General features: G+C 39.7%; 1 protein-coding gene across 3 annotated transcripts in view; it reads right to left on the reverse strand.

Moving 5' to 3' along the window:
- Positions 1 to 386: 386 nt before the first annotated feature.
- Positions 387 to 21,933, reverse strand: part of SLC12A1 (solute carrier family 12 member 1) — a 198,370-nt gene continuing 176,823 nt past the window's right edge. For all 3 annotated transcript variants that reach the window (XM_077471959.1, XM_077471960.1, XM_077471961.1), the window contains exons 23-27: positions 16,553 to 16,664; positions 16,204 to 16,290; positions 11,235 to 11,370; positions 6,408 to 6,475; positions 387 to 1,430 (exon numbers count right to left, since the gene is read on the reverse strand). In XM_077471959.1, coding sequence (XP_077328085.1) covers positions 1,295 to 1,430; positions 6,408 to 6,475; positions 11,235 to 11,370; positions 16,204 to 16,290; positions 16,553 to 16,664 — 539 coding nt within the window. In that variant the 3' untranslated portion in view covers positions 387 to 1,294. The remainder of the gene's footprint in view (positions 1,431 to 6,407; positions 6,476 to 11,234; positions 11,371 to 16,203; positions 16,291 to 16,552; positions 16,665 to 21,933) is intronic.

Consider the following 21,933-nt stretch of genomic DNA (forward strand, 5'->3'; position numbering starts at 1 on the left):
AATTCCGATCATTTATAACGCGATGACGTACAACACGTACAACGGGACTAGAAAAAGGAAGTTCAATAGTCAGTAGCCAATAGCTTCCATCTCGTAGTTGAATCTGAGCATGCGTGATTTTTGCCGTGTCGGAATTGCATACACACGACTGTTCCGATAGAACGTTTTTCTGTGGGGAAAATTGAGAACATGCCATCAATTTTTGGCTGGCGGAAATTGGGACAGCTAAATTCCGATGGAGCATACACATGACCACATTTTCCGATGAAAAGCTCTCATCGGTCTTTTTCTGGCCGGAATTACTATCGTGTGTACGCGGCATCAGTGTTTGTAATGTTCCAGTAAACCACAATCAGCTATTTTCCATACTAATGACAGACACCAAATTACAGGTTTTATTATTTTTATTGATTTATTTTTCAACAGAAAGACAAATGAAGGTATTACAATGCATTCTAGATGGAAAACATCAAATCAAATATAGTAAACATAAAAGTGAGACCGAAAATGCCTCAAGAGGAAATTAAAGATTTAATGAGCTCGAGAAAATAACTTAAATATATTTTTCTTTACACATATTTAAAATGTATGTCTGCTTTTAAAGTGGATCTACTGTAGAAATGTGAAACTTTTTTATTGATTTTACAGTTTGGATAAAAATCGAAAATTGCACTTAAAGTTTTTAATGCGCATGCCGTCTATGAAGGATAACATATAACAATTTCCTCTTATGTCTCTGAGTATGTATTGCCATAAAAAAGAAAAAAAAACTATTGCACTGAACTGCATGTGACTGCGAAGAGCCAATCAGAAGTCTGTCATGCATACTGATTATTTTTTCAATTAAAGAAAGGTTCTCAGAGGCCAGCCTTTTAATAATTGTGCTGCTCGCATTCTCATGGATACATATATAGCTAGAGTATCCTAAAAATATAAAACATAATTCAGAGTTTACAATGAATATATTATGCTATTAAAGAAAGCTGATCTAAAATCCCACTTTACATGTAATAGAAGAATGCAGTTAAAATATATTATCAAAGCAGTAGAATATTAAAATTTAACAATGGTAATTTGCACTTTTGAAAACAAGATTTTGGTTTTGACGATCATATTAGGCAGACTCATCAATTTAGTGAACATAATATTAAATATGATTTGTTCTTAAGATCAAAAACTTTTTTTCTGGCTTTACTTTAGCGCTTTACATACAGTTTACATTTTAGAGATCCGGTTAGGCACTTTGAATACAATGAACGTTCACTCTACTTTGAAGATAGGTGAAGTTTTATTGTTAGGAATAGAAAGTTAGTACATTCTTGTGATTTCCTCTAACCAGTAGCACAGGGGGAAGATTTTTAGAGAGAATTTCCACCCATGCCATATAAAGATGATCGGATACTGTTGCTTTTCTTGCAATGGGAAGGCTCCTGTCAATAGGAAAAAAACAAAACAAGAATTTTGATCAATAATCTACCATTAATATTACAGAGAGAAGGACTATTGAATTTAGCTGATAGATGTTCTAGATTAGAACAAGACAGTAAACTGCTATTTCAAAGGCTTGTTACATCTTCCATTAAAATGTACCTTCTATAGGGATGAATGGTAACATTTGTAAAACATGTAAAAAACGTGCCACTTAAAGTGATTGTAAAGGTTCCTTTTTTAATTTTTTTTTAAATAACAAACATGTCATACTTACCTCCACTGTGCCGTTAGTTTTGCACAGACTTGCCCCAATGCTTGACTTCTGGGGTCCCCCCTGCAGCGCTGGTAGCTGCTCCCTGTATCATATAACCCCTTAGCATAAGCTCTCTCCCGGGAATTTTACCATGCAGATGCGCTCCCGAGTCCAGCATTTGTGTCCATAGATGCAGAATGCGTGACTCGGCCCCGACCCCGGCACCTCCGTCATTGGATTTGTTTGACAGCAGCGGGAGCCAATGGCTGCACTGCTATCAATTTATCCAATCAAGAGCCGAGACAACATGCAGAGGGCGAGAGCACGTCTCTGGCGTGGGAATTACGGGGCTTAGATGGGTAAAACGGGGGTGGGCGCTGTCACGCGAGGGTTTACAACCCCTTTAAGTACAGGGTAAAAGGGGTTGTGAAGTCTCAAGTTTTATTGAAGTCTCATTCTATGCATTAAGGTGAAAAACCTTCTGTGCTGCAGCTGCCCCCAGACCCCCCCCCCTCTTTTTCTTACCTGAATCCGACCATTGCAGCCACTGTCTTCGCCCCTGTACACGCGGTCGGAGAATCTGTCGGAATGTGTCTTGTCGGACCGTGTCGTCAGATAATCCGACTGTGTGTGGTATGCATCGGACGGATTCCGTCCGAATCTCCGTCCGACCCAATTTTCCAACATGTTGGAAATATTTCCCGACCAACTGGGCCGGTCGGACCTAATCCGATCATGTTTATAGCATTTTGATCGGACCAAGTGCCACGCATGCTCAGATCAAATTCCTACATCAAAGCTATTGACTACTAGCCTGAATGTAGTCCCATCGTAACGAAATTACGTCATCACGTTCTGAAAGATCGGATTTTTCGCCAACTTGGCCCGACCGTGTGTATGCAACAGTTTCGGACACAATCCGTCGGACTAAATCCGACGGACAAAATCTGATGGATTTGGTTGGCAAAATCTCTGACCGTGTGTACAGGGGCTTCCACTGTCTTCATCCTCATTGGGTAGATTGATAGCAGCAGGAGCCATTGGTTCCCGCTTCTGTCAATCAAAGCCAGTGACATGAGAGTGGAGGGTGGGGCCGAATCCTGCTGTCTGTGTCAATGGATGTAGCGGCAGGACTAATGAGCTCGCCTGCACAGGAACCCCCAGGGAAAGCGTCTCTCCGTAGGGGCACCTGATGAAGAGGAGGAGCCTAGAGCACCCCCGGGGGACCCCAGAAGAGGAGGATCAGAGCTGCTCTGTGCAAAACCCTTGCACAGAGCAGGTAAGTATAACATGTTTGTTATTTAAAAAAACAAAACCTTTACAATCATTTTAAATGTAATTTTAATGTATTGAATTTGGATGATAAATATACTTTGGTTTTGTTTGTAGATTTTACCTCCCACTAATGTTGCTTCCCTCGGTTTCTCATTGGCTTTGAAAGTAAAACTAAAGATGAGACTTTTTTTTGGGATTGAGCAAAGGGAAGGTTATAACTCTTGCATGTTTTTATACCATATGTGTCCCACTGAGATCGCCATTCACTTCCTATCCACAGACAAAATAGGAAACAAGATGAAATTCCCTTCAAAGTGAAAGAATTGCTGGTTGTCCAAAAGGTAACTGGAACTCAATTCCTGCTCTGGTGACAACCCAAAATTTGGGATTTGCTTTCACTTTTACTTTCAATGACAGCGGTAAACAATACAAATGGGCAAATGGGGGGGAGGGGGTTGGAATCGCCCTTACAGAAGCACAGACAGCAATAAAATCAAGACAGGTGTTCTAACCCCTCTCCATTCTGTCCAAAATTAGAAAAAAAGTTTAGTTATATTTTAAACTGTTAAAGTGATCCTTCCTACCTTCAAATTTGTCTTTAACCATATAAGAGAACAGATACTACTTATGGAAAACGCAAAATCTTTTGTGAAAATGCCTCAATGCTCAGACATTTGCACAACTGCCACTATGGTAAAAGCAACTTATTTTATTCCCTGCTACACTTTGCTGCTCCCACTGCATCTGACCTCATATTCCACCCCCAACTGTCACAATACTGTGGGAGCTGGTGATGACTTTGACAGGTAGCACAACCAGATCCAAAGGGTAGGTAGGCACATTGTACCCCCTCAGTGATTGACAGCATTGCCACCCTCAGGAATTATGTGAAGCTACGAGGATGGTAGCACTAAGGCTTTACTCACACGGCCATACAGTACTGATTCTTGCAGGTAGTTCTACACACTGCCTGCACACACAGGGGTTGATTTACTAAAGGCAAAAAGACTGTGCACAGTGCAAAGTGCAATTGTACTCTGCAGGAGCAGTTGCTCCAGAGCTTAGTAAATGAGGGGAAGCCCCATCATCTAATTACATGCAAGCAAAAATGCAGTTTTTTTCCAATTTTCCTTGATTGGGTATTCTTTGCCCTTTCCTTTCGTGTGAATGTAGCTTAACTACTTCAGTTTGCAAAAAGCTGCTAGTAAATAAATATGAATATGAGTTAAATATGTCGAAAGATATGGCAGTAGGCTTAGAAACGTTAGGGTTTCTTTTAGGGATGCACCAATACCAGCTTTTTAAGACCAAATACAAGTATCGATACTTCCTCTCAAGTACTTACCAATACCAATTACCGATACCTATTTTTACTGTCATGTGACACTAGGGCTCGATCACACCATACATGCATGAAAACCGATGGGAAAACCACATAGATTTCACTTGCCAAGACAGTTTCACATCAGTTTTCATGTGCATTTCAGTGAGTTTTTACAGCCTGTTCACATATGAGTGGGCCGCCTGCAGTGCGATTTTAAAAAGTCCTGTGCGCTTTCAGTCTGGTTCAGATGCGACTTCTATATCTGATACACTATAATTCACATTGGAATCACCTGAACCTCTGAACAAAATTGGACAGGACCAATCTTTGAAATCGCACTGCAAACCGGCCAGCACATATGTGAACCGGGTCTGAAGGTATCGATTTTAGTATTGGAGCATTTGCACAAGTACAAGTACTTGCGCAAATGCTTAGTATCAGCCCTGATACCGATATCTGAACCTGTATCGGTGCAATGCTAGTTTATTTAAGTACTGTTGTTGCCTGAACCACCAAGTCTTTACACCTCCTATATAACAATAAATTCTATTAAAGCCAAATACCATTTCTCTGTTTTAACGTTTTTTTAGGCCACTTTCACACATGCGGACCATTCATTTCATGAGTCACATCAAAACGAATGAAGTATTCATTAGTTTTTCATCCGTGCTCATCGTTTTTTTTTACATACACTACCAATGAAATAACGAATGAACAACGGACCGTTTGTTTGCTTACATTACTTTTTTGTCCCATCCCTTTCTTGAACGGATGAACAATAGGGCTTTCATCAAAATAGGGCTCAAAAAAACAGATGAAAATAGATGACCATCTGTTGTCATCCATTTTTCCATAGGAATGCATTGATGCTCGTTTTTCATCCGTTAACAGATGGATGAAAAACGGGCGAATGGTCCGCATGTGTGAAAGGAGCCTAAAACATAAGCCTTGTACCCACAATCGGATTGTTGGCCAACAAAACCGTGGACTTTTGTCCAAAGGGCATTGGCCCAAACTTGTCTTGCATACACAAGGCCACACAATTTTTTGCCAACAAATACGAACGTAGTGATATACTACATTGTTTTTCAGCTCTTTAGCGACACCCTTTGGGCTTCTTCTGCTAATTTTGTGTTAGTAGAAGTTTGGTGAGCGTTGATTCATGCTTTTCATTTCACACTTTTCATTTTGCACTTTTTATTTCGCACTTTTCAATTCGTGCTTTTCAGTTTGTTTCTGAACGGCCGTTTGTCAACCAGACATGTTGCGGAATCGGAGGAGGTAACGTGTTACGCAGGTAACACGTAACGCAGTAACGCAGTTATTGCTTTGACATTATTATTTTTTGGTTGAATAATTATTTGATTTGGTATATTTTGTATATTTTTGGATGCTTAGAATGCACTTTTTGGTTAAGTTCTATTGGCAGATAGCATGGCTAATTTTATTTGTTTTCTTATTTTAATGCACATCAAAAAATTGTGGAGAATAATACTTGGCTATGTGTTTTACTTCAAATTACATTTTGGGAGTAGGCAGTTACATTTAAAAAAATACAATGAAAAATTGACAAGGGACACCAACATAGTTGTATCTTTGATCTTAAAAATTGCAGGATAATGGTGTTGTGGTAACTTGCCCAGATAAAAATAAAAAAAGCATAATAATATTATTCTTGATATCACTAGAAAAAAAAAGCCTTTTAAAATTAGTTTACAATAACTCCATCAGTATCACCAGCAAAGCAGCTTCATTATTATCCCATTAAAGAAGAAGAGAATGTGTGCTGCATTTCGAGATTTCATAATTTGCCACGTCACAAATGTTAATTCTCCATTACGAATGCTAGTTTACAAGACCGACCGCTTATGGCTCCTCCTTGCTTCCGACCATGCTTGTTTGTACTTTGGACTTCTGTCCGACGGACTTGTGTACACACGCTCAGAAAATCCAACAGCCAACATTTGTTAGCGGATGGGTTTACCGCCAATAGCCTGACATTGAACATTTCCCGTCGGAAAGTCTGATCGTGTGTATGCGCTTTTAGACTTCTAAATTCTCAAACTTGTGCGTGCTTTGATGACTGAAGACTGAGACTATTAGAACCAAAAATCTCATACTTACAATACAATGAGGTTTGCAGATCTTGAATGTTCTTGCAGAAGTTCATTAAGTCTTACTTGTCTGTAACTCTGCAAATGAAGAACAGCATATAATAAAAACTGACCACTTCATAGATGTGATGCGGGCTCCTGCTCGTGTAAAACTTGATAGGTTAATTTACTGCAGCAGAAGACTTTTAGGATGGGATCTTACTGCCCATAGTATTGTAGTACATAATGTGGTTACAGGAAAGGAACAGCAGAGCTCAAAAGAATCTTACGTGTTTTGCATATCTAAGCGCTTGTTCATACCATAATGTGTTATAATGCACATAATGACTTTCATTATAACACTGGCTACTGCAATGCATGGTAACACATTGTAAATGTGTGGAGCGTTGTGACGCAAAGTTAATGTGCCCAATGCAAATCTAAAATATGTTGACAGCCCAATTATCTTAAAAGGAAGCACAATAATTTGTAAGATACAGCACATTTTATTATGGTGTGACTTGTTCCAAAATCATAGCCCATCTACAGAACTGTCAGGTTTATTTTGTTTCAATAGTTAGCAACCAACATGGGCCGATAAGAAATACACACAATTTTAAAAATCTGCTTCACCTGCTGCTCTTGCCATGCCTAAACTGAATTCTCGTTAAAAAAAAAAATTGGAGCTACAGTGATGAGATATCTCTAAAAGATTTCCTAGTTCCACCCAGTTGGTGAATTTTTTTTCATAGCCACATAATGTAGAACAAACAACTAAAGAGGACTGCTGCATGAGAGTAACACATTTGTTTTCCCGCTCTACAAGACTCTGGTCTGGCCGCACCTGGAGTATGCTGTCCAGTTCTGGGCACCAGTCCTCAGGAAGGATGTACTTTTAACCTCCATAATCTGATTATTTCATATATTATATAATATGAGGACAAACCTTAGGAGTTTCAATGTGTATGCAATCAGGCAGGCCCTTCTACTACATGTACATGTGTATGGGGCTTTAGGAATAACTCACTTAAATCTGTCCAAACCAGAGTCTAGCAGACATCCCGGGTATGATAAAGTTTGAAAAATGAAACCATATAATAAATAACTATAAATAATTATACCAAATAATAATATAACAATAATAAAAATTATTCAATAATGTAATCAAATCAAAAACACAGAAATTTGCTCAGTTGCAGAATTGTCACTGTCATTACTTTTCAGTATTTGATGACGGACCTCCCCACAAATCGCTATCGTTCAATTCTGCGAGTGATTCTAATTTATTATCGCTGTTTTCTAGCTGGTCTAAAACCATTTTTGATGTAAAGGGAGAGTTTTGGTTGCTATGGACAATCTCAGTTTCCAGGCAGAAAGATCAGTTTTTATAAGATAAAACTGCATGCAGGACACTGGAGAAACCACTAGGGACAAATGGGGATGTGAAATAATTACATACAGTAATGTAATCTGTAAGCTTACATCATACTGTATGTATACTGTGTGTTTTACTTTTTGAATTTGGTGCCGTTCTCCGTCCCCGTGAGTCGCAACGCTCGCAGGGAACGGAGATTGGCTCCGTGATACATCGAGCGGAGGACGAGCCGCTAGTACAGCGGGGGGACATCGCTGGATCCAGGGGACAAGGTAAGTAAACCTCTCCCTGCATTCAGCGATGCGGTCCCGAGTCTGGCTCGGGGTTACCGCTTTTGGTACAAAATGTCCACCCCGAGCCAGACTCGGGAATACCACCAGGGGGGTTTAACTGGAGAGAGTCCAGAGAAGGGCAACAAAACGAATAAAGGGTCTGGAGGACCTTAGTTATGAGGAAAGGTTACAAGCACTGAATTTGTTCTCTCTGGAGAAGAGACGCTTGAGAGGGGATATGATTTCAATGTACAAATACCATACTGATTACCCTACAACAGGGATAAAACTTTTCCGCAAAATGGAATTTAATAAGACACACGGCCATTCACTAAAACTAGAAGAAAAGAGGTTCAACCTTAAACTATGTAGAGGGTTCTTTACTGTAAAAGTGGCAAGGATGTGGAATTCTCTTCAACAGGCAGTGGTTTCAGTGGGCAGGGGGAGCATCGATAATTTAAAAAAACTATTAGATAAGCACCTGAACGACCACAACATACAGGGATATACAATGTAAAACTGATATATAATCACACACATAGGTTGGACTTGATGGACTTATGTATTTTTTTCAACCTCCCTACTATGTAACTATGTATATATCTTTAAAGTTATGGCCATGTAGAACACAGGGATAATGGGGTCTACAAGAGGAATCTAAAGCACGAGTTGACTTTATATAACATGTCTAAAAATACTCTTTCCATATGAGCAAAGACTCCTAGTGATGGTAGAGTTCAGGTTAGTACTGGTAGGATATGACAACAGTAAGATAAGTTTGTGATTTTAGAGTTAAAGCAGATAGTCACCCTCCAATTCATCATCCCTCCTCTCCATCCCTCTTCCAGTTCTCTGCACAATTAGGGATCTTTTTTTTTTCTTTATTTACCTTTTTTAGTGAAATTGTTTGGCCCCGGCCCCCTATATATGTCATTCTCCAAGGCAAATTATGTGCAGTCATGAGCATCTAAACTGCGCAGAACGCACTAACATGAAGGTAGGGGTCTAAAAAAAAGTGGGGGGGGGTGGAAAACCACTTTATGATATGAATTATTTTAAAATGAAGACTGCTTTACCCATGCAGGACAAAGGTTCATCTAATTGCCAGCTCCCCCAACTCACCTTTTGTTTGCGCCCCTTACATTGCATGCAGCTGGTGATGTCACTCTGAAGGGACGGCATACCCGTGCCATTCCTTCAGAGCTCCGTGCCATGTCCATGACTCCACTGTGCATGCGCGGAAGTGATGTCATCACTGCTTGGCATCTGAAGCACTCAAACTCGGATGGAAGTCCTATTAGCGGTGACAGCGTGCCGCTGGAGGGCTTCATTCTAAGGTAAGTATTTAATAATGTGTTAGTCTCTGATGCAAACTAGCACATTATGCCATTGTCCTCCAGGGTCTTGTATTGAACTGCATCGGTTTATCATTTGTCTGTGGTATGCTGACATCCTGTGTAATGCCAATTAGCTCATTCTTTGTTGGACCCTCCTTTCTTCCATGTTATCTCGGTGTCGCTATTCACAGAGACAAGCTGAGGAAAGTCATTGGCTTCTTACACTTACAAAAGACGGAAAAAAATATCCTCTGTACTGCAATTTGTTGAAATAAAATTGCATCAGATTCAACTTCTGTGTTTCATTGAAGAGTTAAGCTGCCTGTGGATGGTGCCAAGGTCAGCAGGTGACCATACTGTCTGGACAGACTGGGTCTAAGGAGGTATGTCAATGCATAAAGCGGCACTTGCAATATAACATTGTTAACTCAGAACTAAATCACCCTCTCCTTTACAGCCAACAAAGCTGCCATCTTAGCTTCTGTAGCTTCTGTTTGATCTGCAGTTGCTATGGTTATGCACATGTGATCATTTATGACACCAGCCATTTAATGGCCTGACTGTTAAGAGTACAAGCAACCATGACAGTTATCAATCATGGCGTGCCTTAAATGTAAACAGTTTTGGGAAACTATTAAATCAATGGTTTAAGTTCCTCTTTAAGTCTTATGCTGGCCATAAACTATGAAAATTGGCCGAACCCATTTTCAAAAAACAAACATTCGCCCGTGAGAGCAAACGATAGTGCCATCATGTAATGACCACTAAATCGTTCAGTGGCCATAAATAAATCAATTTTTGTTCAATTTTTTTTTAACATATACCTAGTGCAGACAGTTTGGATGGGAAACACATTAACCTTTCAATTTATCGTTCGTTCGGCAGAAAATTTTCAAACTGGTCCTCCGTTTTTTCGGCTCAAAAACATCCCAACGATAATCAAATTTGTGCCCATTAACTGCCCGAAAAACAAACTAAATGCCCGGACGATTTTTCGTATAGTGTATGGCCAGCCTAAGGGTAAAGCCTAGTACACACTATCAGTTTTTTTTTTGTTCAACCCAGCGGGCTGAATGAAATAAAAAAAATGAAGCGCTTGGGAGGAGATCCTTTACTAACAATCCATGTTATTACAGCGATCTGCACCGCTGAGCTATTCTGTTGTGACAGGACCCGCTTGCCGGAATGGTCAGCGCTCTAAAGCCCCATACAAATTATCAGATTTTCTGCTGAGTTTTTCCTTCAGGTTTACCAAAACCATGTAGTGCAAGGCCTGCCCGATTGCATACAAATTGAAACTCCTAAGGTTTGAACTCATATTATATGGTTTTGGTAAATCTGAAGGAAAAAAATCTGCAGAAAATCTGATAGTGTGTATGGGGCTTAAGCCATTAGCTAAGAACCCTGATTGAATGCAAATCAGCAGATCTTTTTCGGTCATGTGCCTTTGACAGGAGCTGGACATTTGGCTGGCTTCTGTTGGACTGGCTGCAGTAACACGGGCCAAATGTCGGCCAGTTTGTTTTCAACCGGCCAATACGGTACAATATTTGGCCCGTGTGTACGAGGCTTAGGGGTTAGTGTTAGGTGGAAAGTACTGTGTCATAAGCTAGTAGCACCAAGTTCTTCAAGGTGAAACATAAAATACTACCAAATGAATACATAAAACATATGTACCGGTATAGAAATTGAGTTGATTCGAATTTTGTTCTTGGCCCCAATGGGAAATAGTCTCCCAAAGCTAAGTTTAAGTTTCTCTTAGTTAATGTTATTATACACTTGCTGTGTTCCTTAGGTCAAATCCAACAGACTGCTATTGAAGACACAGGAAATCAGAGTTATCTGTTGTATTGTGACATATAATAATAAACTACCTTCTCTTTGAACATTTCAATCTCAGAATCTGTTATTTTCCATGGATTTTCTCTTCTTATTTTCTCAGCAGTGGGTACATCTTTGGCACTTTCGTGGAGTCTGTAAGGTTCAATCATCTCTTCAAAAAACTTCCAGCTACAAAACATGAACAAAAGACTGTTAAATGGAGGCCTTCTGGCACCTCTAGTTATCTTGCAGTGTGCCTTATGACATTTAGCATGAGAAAACATATTACAAGAATTATCAGAAAAAAAAAACTGCAATTAAAGCATAATCGGATGCTTTTTGTGAAAGTTGTTAGAAATGGTTTGCTATTATGAATAAAAGGCCAATATACATTTTCATTTAGCTACCCATAAATTTGCAAATGACAAGCTGCACTTGGCATTAGACAGATGGAAAAATGCAGCAAAGGCTGGTGAATATTAAAAATAGAATAGCACATAGGGAAACACAGTGGATATGGAAGAAAGAGTGACCAGACTTCCAAAGAAATGAGCTTTAATATTTAAAATTCACACAAAGGATATCACAGACCCATGATACAAAAGGATGGCAGCATGGTTAACGCGTTTCATGAAAAAAAATTGCTTAAAAAACAATAAAAAGATTTGACGCAAAAAAAAAAGAAAAAAAATTGCTTAATCATAACCCAGAATGCACCTGTAAAGTTACCCTTACATGCAAACGGTACAGCTGAATGTAATATGTGCCTAATTAGTCTGCCAAAAAGACATTTATTGTACACAGACGTAGGATATATAAAGACAGCAAAAAAAGATTGTAAAAAGGAAAAAGAGTATCATAGAAACAAAAGTTATACATATGTATACAAATATATAATACAATGGCAAAAAAAAAATATATCAAACAATCTAGCCAAACACGAATGCAACAAGCAGGAGATGAAACTTTGACATATTAAAATATGTAACTCCTATTGCAAGGATATAAGTGAAGGCATAATAACATAGGGAAACAGTCACACAGAAGGCAAGGAACCACTTAAAAATGTATTTGACACAAAAGCCGACAATCAAACTTTTTTTTAGCGCTGTGATTTTTACGGTTTATGTGTGCTGCCCGAAATGCACCTCTCATTCCCAGCAATGCTTAAAGTGGAAGTAAACCCTTTCTCTTATGCCCTGTACACACGATCGGATTTTCTGACAACAACATTTTTTTCTGTGGAGGATGTTGGCTCAAACTTGTCCTGCATACACACAGTCACACAAATGTTGTCTGAAATTCCCGAACGTCAAGAACGCGGTGATATACGACACGTACGACGAGCCGAGAAAAATTACGTTCAATAGCCAGTGCAGCTCTTCTGTTTGATTCCAAGCATGCGTGGACTTTTGTGCGTTAGACTTGTGTACACACGATCGGAATTTCCGACAAGTTTTTGTTGTTGGAAAATTTGAGGACATGTTCTCAAACATTTGGCGGAAATTCTGACAACAAATGTTCTATGGAGCATACACACGGTCGGACTTTCCGACAACAAGCTCACATCCAACATTTGTTGGATGGAAAATCCTATCGTGTGTACAGGGCATTAAACTTGTACCTACAGGTAAACCTATAATGAGGCCCACCTGAAAGTACTATGAATATCTCCTAAACCTGCACAGTTTAGGAGATCTTTACACTGCATGCAGCTGGGGATGTCACCGGTACATGCGCTCTGAAAGGAAGGTATACCCGTGCCGTCCCTTCAAAGCTCCGTACCACGGTCCGTGACTCCCGCATGTATGTGCGGGAGTGACATCATTGTGGTGCGGCCAATCAGGTGGCTGGAGGTTGCAAACCCGGAAGGAAGACCGGGAGAAGTTGGAAGCGTCTGTCAGATCTGACAGGCTCCGTTCTAAGGTAAGTATTGATAATGTGCTAGTATGCGATACAGGGTTGACTTACTAAAAGTAAATAGACTGTGCACTTTGCAAAGTGCAGTTGCACTCTGCAAGCGCAGTAGGCTCCAGAGCTTAGCAAATAAGGTAAAGTTTAACTTTAAAAAGAATACCCAATCATATGAAAGGGAAATAAAAAAGAACAGCATTTTTGCTTGCACATGATTGGATGACAGAAATCAGCAGACTCATTTACTAAGCTCTTGAGAAACTGCTCTAGCAGAGTGCAACTGCTCTTTACAAAGTGCACAGTCTATTTGCCTTTAGTAAATCAGCCCCTATACTTTTACTTTGCAGGGTTTAAAAAAAAAAAAAAAAAAAAATGCTGCAGTTTACCACCACTTTAATTATCAAATCACTACAGCAAATGGAATATACTGTGATAAAAGTAAAAACTGAGCAGGATAGAGAAATGTTTCTGCAGGCAGAAGTCATGTACAGATCTGAAAGATAAAACGATTTCCTATTCCCTGAACTTTAAATGCATAGTCCAGCTTGTACTCTACAAGGAGACTTCTGAATGCATTATTAAATGCACAAAATATATCTGGATTAAAACATTCATTGGTATAACAGAGATTGTTGATCCAGAGAATGTTGGTTTTACTTCAAGGGATCCTTCAGGGGATCGGAAACTCTCTCTCCCCCCCCCTCCTGGAGAAAATTGGACCATGCATTACAGGGTTTTGTTTTTCCTTCCTCTGGATCAACTCTGGGTTCTGTATATGGAGGACTTCTATTTGCTATTTATTTATTTTTTTCTATTTGTTGACCTACATAGACTTGTGCCTTTTTTTTTGACCAGACTATCTATGCAATTATCTGGAATAATTCTCCCTTAAGCTGGGTACACACTATGAGAAATTTGGAATAAAAATTCTGTACGAGGAACGATCGTTCGATTTTCATTGACATCCGATTCAGACTTTACAAAGAAAATTTCCAAAGGGCTAAACTCCAAAACTTTTAACACATGTGAAGAGAGTAAGTAAGTAAGAGAAGGAATAAAAATAGAGAATACATAGAAGGGAGAGGAAAAGAGGCTAGAGAGAGGGATGGGGAAAAGAAACAAGAAATTATCATAGAGAGAGATGAAAGGGAAAGAAAGGAGAACAAAGAGAAAGAGTGGTGCATCCTAAAATGTATCATAGGGGTTTTAATAGTGTACGAGTGGAAGGGATTCAGGGAGCACTAAATGTCTGCGTGTTAGGGGCGCAGGTTACTTGTCTGGCCTTGGGTGCTGACAACCCACACTACAAAAATAATTTTACTGATAGGGGTCCCCACAACTTGGGAAATGTTATCAAGGGGTCACAGCACTAGAAGTTTGAGAACATCTGCTCTAGTCCATGTATCCTTAACTTGTTTTAGTTAAAGGATAACTGCAGTCAGTCACATGGGACCGAGCTGATCTTGATGATGTAGCAAAGTGGAACTTTATGTATGAAATTAAAATAGGTAAACAAAAAGGATTTTTAGTGTAGAAGAGACATGCTTTGTCTCGTTTGCATTAAAGTGATTGTAACGTCTCTTTTTTTTTTTCTTTAAAAATAACAAACATGTAATACTTACCTGTACTGTGAAATGGTTTTGCACAGAGCAGTCCAGATCCTCCTCTTCTCGAGCCCTTCTTCTGTGCTCCTGGCCCCTCCCCCTGCTGTGTGCCCCCACAGCCAGCAGCTTGCTATGGGGGCACCTGAGCTGAGACACAGCTCCCTGTGTCCATTCAGACACACAGCCGTGGCCCGGCCTTTCCCCCTTTCTCTCCTGATTGGCCGACTCATTTTGATTGACAGCAGTGGGAGCTGATGGCGCTACACTGCTGTCTCAACCAATGAGAAGGGGAGTTCCGGGCAGATGAGAAATTCATGCAACATCGCTGTATCGAGATGGGGCTCAGGTAAGTATTGGGGGGGGGGGGCTAGGGGGGCGCTGTTGCAAACAGAAGGCTTTTTATCTTGATGCATAGAATGCAGTTAAAAAACCTTATGTCTTTGCAATCCCTTTAAAGTTACCTACTTGCCTGTCTGCCCTTGTACAGTGAGTAGCTCATGCGTCATTTTCTGTATAGATTTGGTAATATTGAAGCAGACTGTAATCCCATTCATGTGGGATGACATCATATCGACCCAGTCACTGAATGGAAGCAGATTGATACCTGGAAGTTGGCAACTTGAATGTCAGCGGCCGGCGGGGACCTCCAGGGGACCACATTGCTGGAACCAAGGTCAGTATAGTTCTGCTTTAAGATTTGTACTGCAAACCCTAAAAATGATCACTTTTAATAATTTGCAGTTGAAATTATGGTGGATTTACTATAAGATTAGAGACTCTTCACTCAGCAAAGTGAATGTTCACTGAGCATAGTCGGTAAGGAGAAGCTGTGTTCATTTAATTAACCAATCATGTCCCAGCCAAGACCCTTCTTTTTAAAGCAGTAGTAAATCGCTGCAAAAAAAAAAAGTAAGACATACACAAAATTTAAGTATTAACAGATAAGCCCCCTATATGTTTCTCAAAGATTAATTCTCAATTTTAAGGGAGTGGCTCTTTAATTCTATGACTATGTATAAATAATTGTACTAAGCTGCAATCTTCCTATATACTCATCAATCTAATATCTGAAAAATCAGAACAAAGTAATCAATGTGGTATATATGTCAAAAAGTATATATACATTAATTATTGATTTTACAATTATTTTGTTCTGATTGTACAAATATTAGCTTGATTAGTATGTAAGGTGAATGCAGTACAATACAATTTATTTATACATATATCTTGCTAAGCTGGTTAACATTTCGAGTATGACTGTTGGTTAGTTCGTTCTAGGTATGGTGAGTGTGAGAGTTTTTTTTAATTCTATAAATAAACGAATGAACACTGTATTGGGAAAAAACTTTCCTACAGTTTATGTAACGATCCGACCTGTATAAAAAAATAATGAGTACCAGTATTTCTGATTACTTTTCTATAGCCTTTATTTTAGTCACAAAACCAACACCGGGATAAAGGGAAAATCTGTGGAAAAGAGTACTAAAGTTGAAAAATTCCATACCTTTCTTTACTTGGCTTTGTATTAATGTCTGCAACAATGTATATATCTGCAAATTTGATGCGGAATTTACTCAAAAGTGCTGCCATCCTGCGGACATAAATATTAACATATAAATAGAGTATTACCATAGTTCTTTGGCAATTTTCATTCACAAGAAACTGCAACCATGTATGTTTCTTTAGGTAGCATATCATATACATCAACTGTCAGATGAAGAAAAAGGTAACTCTAGCTCCTAGTGAGAATGTATATATTTACATATTTATGGAAGCATATTAATGGTGTTCTCAGTCTGGGAATAAATCAAATGTCTACACGTCATAAAAGCTTTGGCAACATGCATAATTACGTTAGTTTTTCATCTTCAATACGGTTCACTTTTCCTCCAATGAAAATTCTCAGTTTACAGTCCTTCCATTTCTTTCTGAGGGTCAGAATATGTGGGATAAGAAGAGTCAAGCCTATAAAAAAAACACATTGATAATAGTCTTAAATGTCAATTTTAAGTATACATCAGTAGGGATTTCATAAGTCACTATGCAAAGGCTCTATTGCCGTGGTCTAAAATCTGTGGCCCTTTGCTTGCCTTATCTGGCCCTTGGTGCACTATTCCACCAGCTGACACCAATGATGGAGCGCCATTCCCCCTACTGACACATCAATGGGACACTATTTTTCTCATTGATATCAACAATTGGACACTATTTTCCCAAGACAACCCAACCAATGAAGGGGCACTGATGCTGGGACATTTGTTTTTTTTTAATTTCATAATCTTTATTCATTTTCATCATTGTTTTACATAATAGAAACAAGAGAAACATTCTCTATAACACGTATTACACTTATTCCACCCTAACAGATACAGTAGTTCTATGGGTCAGCATAAAACCTTTAGGAAGCGTTCCTATCCATAGTGTGTCAATAATTATTCTGTCTGGCCCCCCTTTTCACTCACTACCCAGGTATTCTTCCTTCCCCTCTTTCCCTTCCACTCTCTCTACTCATCCTCCTCCTCTCCCATGCCTCACACTGGGTGGCCCATTCTATCCAACCAGGGTTTCCACATCTTTTTAAATTCTTTAAAATTTCCTCTCCTTAAGTATATCACCCTCTCTTTCCATATTGTTTCCATAATTACTAACTGCCAGTCCGCTACTGAAGGGGCATTTTTTGCTTGCCACCTTTGTGCTAACAATTTTCTTGCCTGGAACAAGCACCTCAGTATTGCTTTATTTGTATATCGCGAACTTCCCATTACTTCTCCCAGGCCCAGCACACATATCCTGGGATCCCCCTTGATCGCCACTCTAAATGTTTCATTCAGAGTGGTAACAATCTCTGACCAGTAGCGGAACAATTTTGGGCATCGCCAGAACATGTGTGCCAAGTCTCCAGACTCTTGGCATCTAGGGCATTTATCATCTGCTCTGCATCCAAAGCTAAACAGTCTTTTTGGTGTATAATAGGCTCTGTGAAGCAGCATTAAATGTGACATCTTCTGGGCAGGCGAAACTGAAATTGAATATCCATCCTCCAGTATTTTCATCCACTGTACATCTGTAAGGATTCCAAATTCCTCCTCCCATTTCCTTCTGCATTTAAACCTTTCTGGACTCCCTATACTTCCTTCGCATATAGCTGGATATACATCCGCTATAAATCCTTTTGTCCTTACTGAAGCATTTAATCTGCCAAAAATAGGGGAGTTATTCCACACTGGGCCTTGCCTATTGAATTGTTTCTCTAGAGCATGTCTAATTTGAAGGTATTTATAAAATGATTGTTTTGGTATGTCAAACTCTGATCTTAAAGCACTAAATGTCTTTAATATTTTCCCTGTATATAACTGGGCCAGCTTATTTATCCCCTTTACTTCCCATTCTTTATATCCCCCTATTTCTTCCATTTCCTGCAAGTTCCGATTATCCCACAAAGGGGTATATTGAGTTAAGCCTCCCAGACCTTTAATCGCCTTAACTGCCTTCCACACTTTTACTACTAATTTTATTGTAGGAGTTTTTTTTTTTGGGGGAAATGAATTTGCCTCCAGAGCTTCTACCATATTCTTATGGGGTGTCTCTATTAACATTAGGGCCCTGTTATTTCCACCACCTATCTCCTCGCTCATTCCCAAGTGTTGTAGTTGAGCAGCTAAAAAGTAGCTTCTTGGGTGTGGAACTGCCATCCCTCCTTTTCTTGTTGGTGATTGCAAAGTTTGTAAAGCAATCCTTGATACTCCCCCTCTCCATATAAGCTCTCGAAATAATACCTCCATTTTCCTGAACCACGTTATATCTACCCATATCGGGGAGTTGTGTAACACATACAATAGCTGGGGCATCCATACCATTTTAATCAAATTACATCTCCCTGCAGTCGATAATGGAAGTCTTTTCCAAATTTCGATTTTATTTTTAAATTTAGCTATTAATGGAACCATATTGTCACTTATATATTTATTAGGATCTCTTTGTATATGTATCCCCAGATATTTCATGCGCTCCACTACTTCCAGCTGCACACCTATCACTGGGCTTTGAGCCCTACTTTTATCCAATAACATTAAAGCTGATTTTTCCCAGTTTATATCCAGGCCTGAAAACCTCCCGAAATCCGTAATAAGTTTCATCCCTTGTCTGAGGGACTGCTCTGTGTCCCCCAGAAAGAGGAGAATATCGTCCGCATATAGCGCTATCCTCTCTTCCCTCATCCTCCTTTGAAAACCAACCATATTCATATTGGATCTAATTGCGATAGCTAGTGGTTCTATTGCCAGGGCGAAGATCAGGGGTGCCCTGTCTTGCCCCCCTCTCTAATATGATCCTATCTGAATATTCGTTATTAACCCTAATTCTGGCACTGGGGCCGTTGTACAGGGTTTTTACCCATGCAATAAAATTAGAGCCAAACCCAAAATCCCCCAGTACCCGCCAGATGTAACTCCATTCTAAGCTATCGAAGGCCTTGATTACGTCCAAAGCCATTATTGCCTTATTACCTTCGTTTTCAGTTGGTACCTGCATATTAAGGTATAATCTTCTTATGTTCGTACTTGTAGATCTGCCTGGGATAAAACCTGTTTGGTCGGGATGTATCAACCTGGATATAATTTTATTCAATCTGATGGCTAATACTTTGGCTAATATTTTAGTGTCCGCACATAGAAGGGAAATGGGTCGGTAAGACTGAGTTTCCAACGGGTCTTTTCCCTCCTTGTGCAAGACTATTATTGTTGCTTCAGTCATTGAGGTAGGCAATCTCCCCTCCTTTTTCGCCCAGTTAAATACTTTAAGGAGCTCTGGAAGCAATATTCTACCATAATATTTATAGGTTTCCGCAGGGAGACCATCTGGTCCTGGGGATTTCTTATTGGCCATTTCTGACACTGCGCATTGAATTTCCTCAATTGTTAATGGGGCTTCCATTATGTCACTCTCCTCCTTAGTTAGGGACGGTATTTTAATACTCGCAAAGAACCTATCCATATCCTCGCCCTCTCCCGTCCCCTGTGAGGTATACAGTTTAGCGTAAAATCCCCTGAAGGTTTCTATAATCACTGATCTCTGTGCTGTGATTTCACCCTTCTCAGTCCTAATCACTGGGACGGTGGATGGCGAGGAGTTACTTCTTACAATCTGTGCCAACATCTTTCCAACTTTTTCCCCTTCCCCATACTCCACTTGTTTTTGGAACAATCTTTTATTCTCTATTTTCCTGGTGATCACTACCTTATGTTCCCGTTGTTTCTCTATCCATATTTTTTGTTTCTCTGGGGTGGGGTTTTCTATATATGCTCTCTCTGCGATTACTAAATCCCTTTTAACCCTATTCTCCCATTCATTAGATGTTTTCTTAACATTCGCTACCTGTTGAATAAGAATCCCCCTGAGGTAGGCCTTCAATGCGTCCCATATTACTCCTATTTCTGCAGACTCATTATTAAACTCCATAAACTCTGCTACTTTAAGTACCTTATTGGGGTCCCCTATTAACTCAAACCATACAGGATTCATATTCCATACTCTTGGGGGTTTTATACCCCCTAAATTTACCGACACTGTCACTAACGAGTGATCCGACACCCCTCTGGGTTGATAAACTATTTCCTTTACTATTCGGCTTGCCTCCTCATTCCCAAGGACTAAGTCTATTCTTGAGAGTGAGGAGTATGAGCTTGAAAAACATGAGTATTGCAACTGATCCGGGTTACGCATTCTCCATATATCAAACAAGCCCCCCTCCAACAAAAATCGAGACAACCGGGTCTCAGCTTCTGTCTGCATATATATTCCTGATGGAAACCTATCCTGGCTTTTATTAATAACCTCATTAAAATCTCCCATTGCTATAACTGGGATCCCTGATTTGTCCACTATAAATTCCATCAAACAATATAGAACTTCCAGTTTAAATGGAGGAGGAATATAAATATTTGCAAAAACATACTCCTGATCTTCAATTACACAATGTAAAAAAATAAACCGCCCTTCTTTATCTATATTGATCTGCCGACAGGAGAACGCCACCTCTCTCCTTACCAGCACGGCCACCCCCCTCGAATAGGAGGTGTGGACTGAGTGGTACTGAACTTGGAATTTCCTACTCTGACTTTTTAATTTGGTTTCTTCAGTTAGGTGAGTCTCCTGTAGGCAGATCAATCCCACATCACACCTTTCCAGGGTGTCAAACACTACTGCTCTTTTTACAGAGGCTCCTAGCCCTCGGACATTCCAAGAGCCGATGTTCAAAACTCTAGACTGCATAACTCTAGGAAGTGCGGAGAAGAAAAAAAGAAGAGCAAAGAACCTTGAAACTCAACATTAAAATTAGAATTCCCTAACGTTGAGCAGAGATAATCCCTACATCTCCCCCTATAGTTCATGACGAGGAAGAGGATGCAAGAAGGAGATGTAAAAAAGAAAGTGAGACCCCACTCAATAAATACTCTAATAAATTTATACAATTGTTTATGCTTCATAGTGTCAACCCTTCTCAATCTTCCCTTGTGAAAGCGAAATCTAAACTTTACATCTATACATACAATTACCCCGTGTTTACTCATCGCTTTTAATTTATCATCAATAACTGTGAAAATATTACCCTTTTCCTGTGTTTTATATGCTCCCATATTCCCTGAACCCTCCCCCCTCCCCCCTACATACCTATCCAGGTTACCCCTAGGGCCTTTTTCCGTGACCACTACTCTCCAACACACTCCCTCCTGCTCCCTCCACTCCCCTCCTTCTCTCATATTTCCATCCCCACCCCCCTCCCGATCCCCCCCCACACCCACCTCATACTCAACAACCTCCCCTTTTGACCCTCCCATTTCTCATTCATAAATTCCTATTATACTATGTGCCTCTCACTACACCCTGACTTAAGTATATCATACAAAAAATTTTTTTTTTTTCTCTTTTTTCCTTCCTTCCCCCTTCCCCCTTATTTCCTGTACAGTGCATCTAATACATCTCCTCTATGCAAATATCCCCCTCCCCCGGAGAGATAGAGAGAAAAAGAAAAAAAAAAAAAAAAAAGAAAGAAAAATAGAAATAGGGAAAGCAAAAGAGGAAAGGAAAAAGGGGGATAAAGGGGAACCATACACATATATATATATAAAAAAACATCACTTCTTCAATAATTGATCTCCCTTCTCCTGCACCCAAGCTTCTACATTTGCCGGGGTGTCAAAAAATAAAGTCTCTCCCAATGCTACTACCCGTAACC

Source organism: Lithobates pipiens, unplaced genomic scaffold, assembly GCF_037356315.1.
Source record: "Lithobates pipiens isolate NorthernLeopardFrog02 unplaced genomic scaffold, aLitPip1_a1.2 Scaffold_8, whole genome shotgun sequence".
Classification (NCBI taxonomy): domain Eukaryota; kingdom Metazoa; phylum Chordata; class Amphibia; order Anura; family Ranidae; genus Lithobates; species Lithobates pipiens.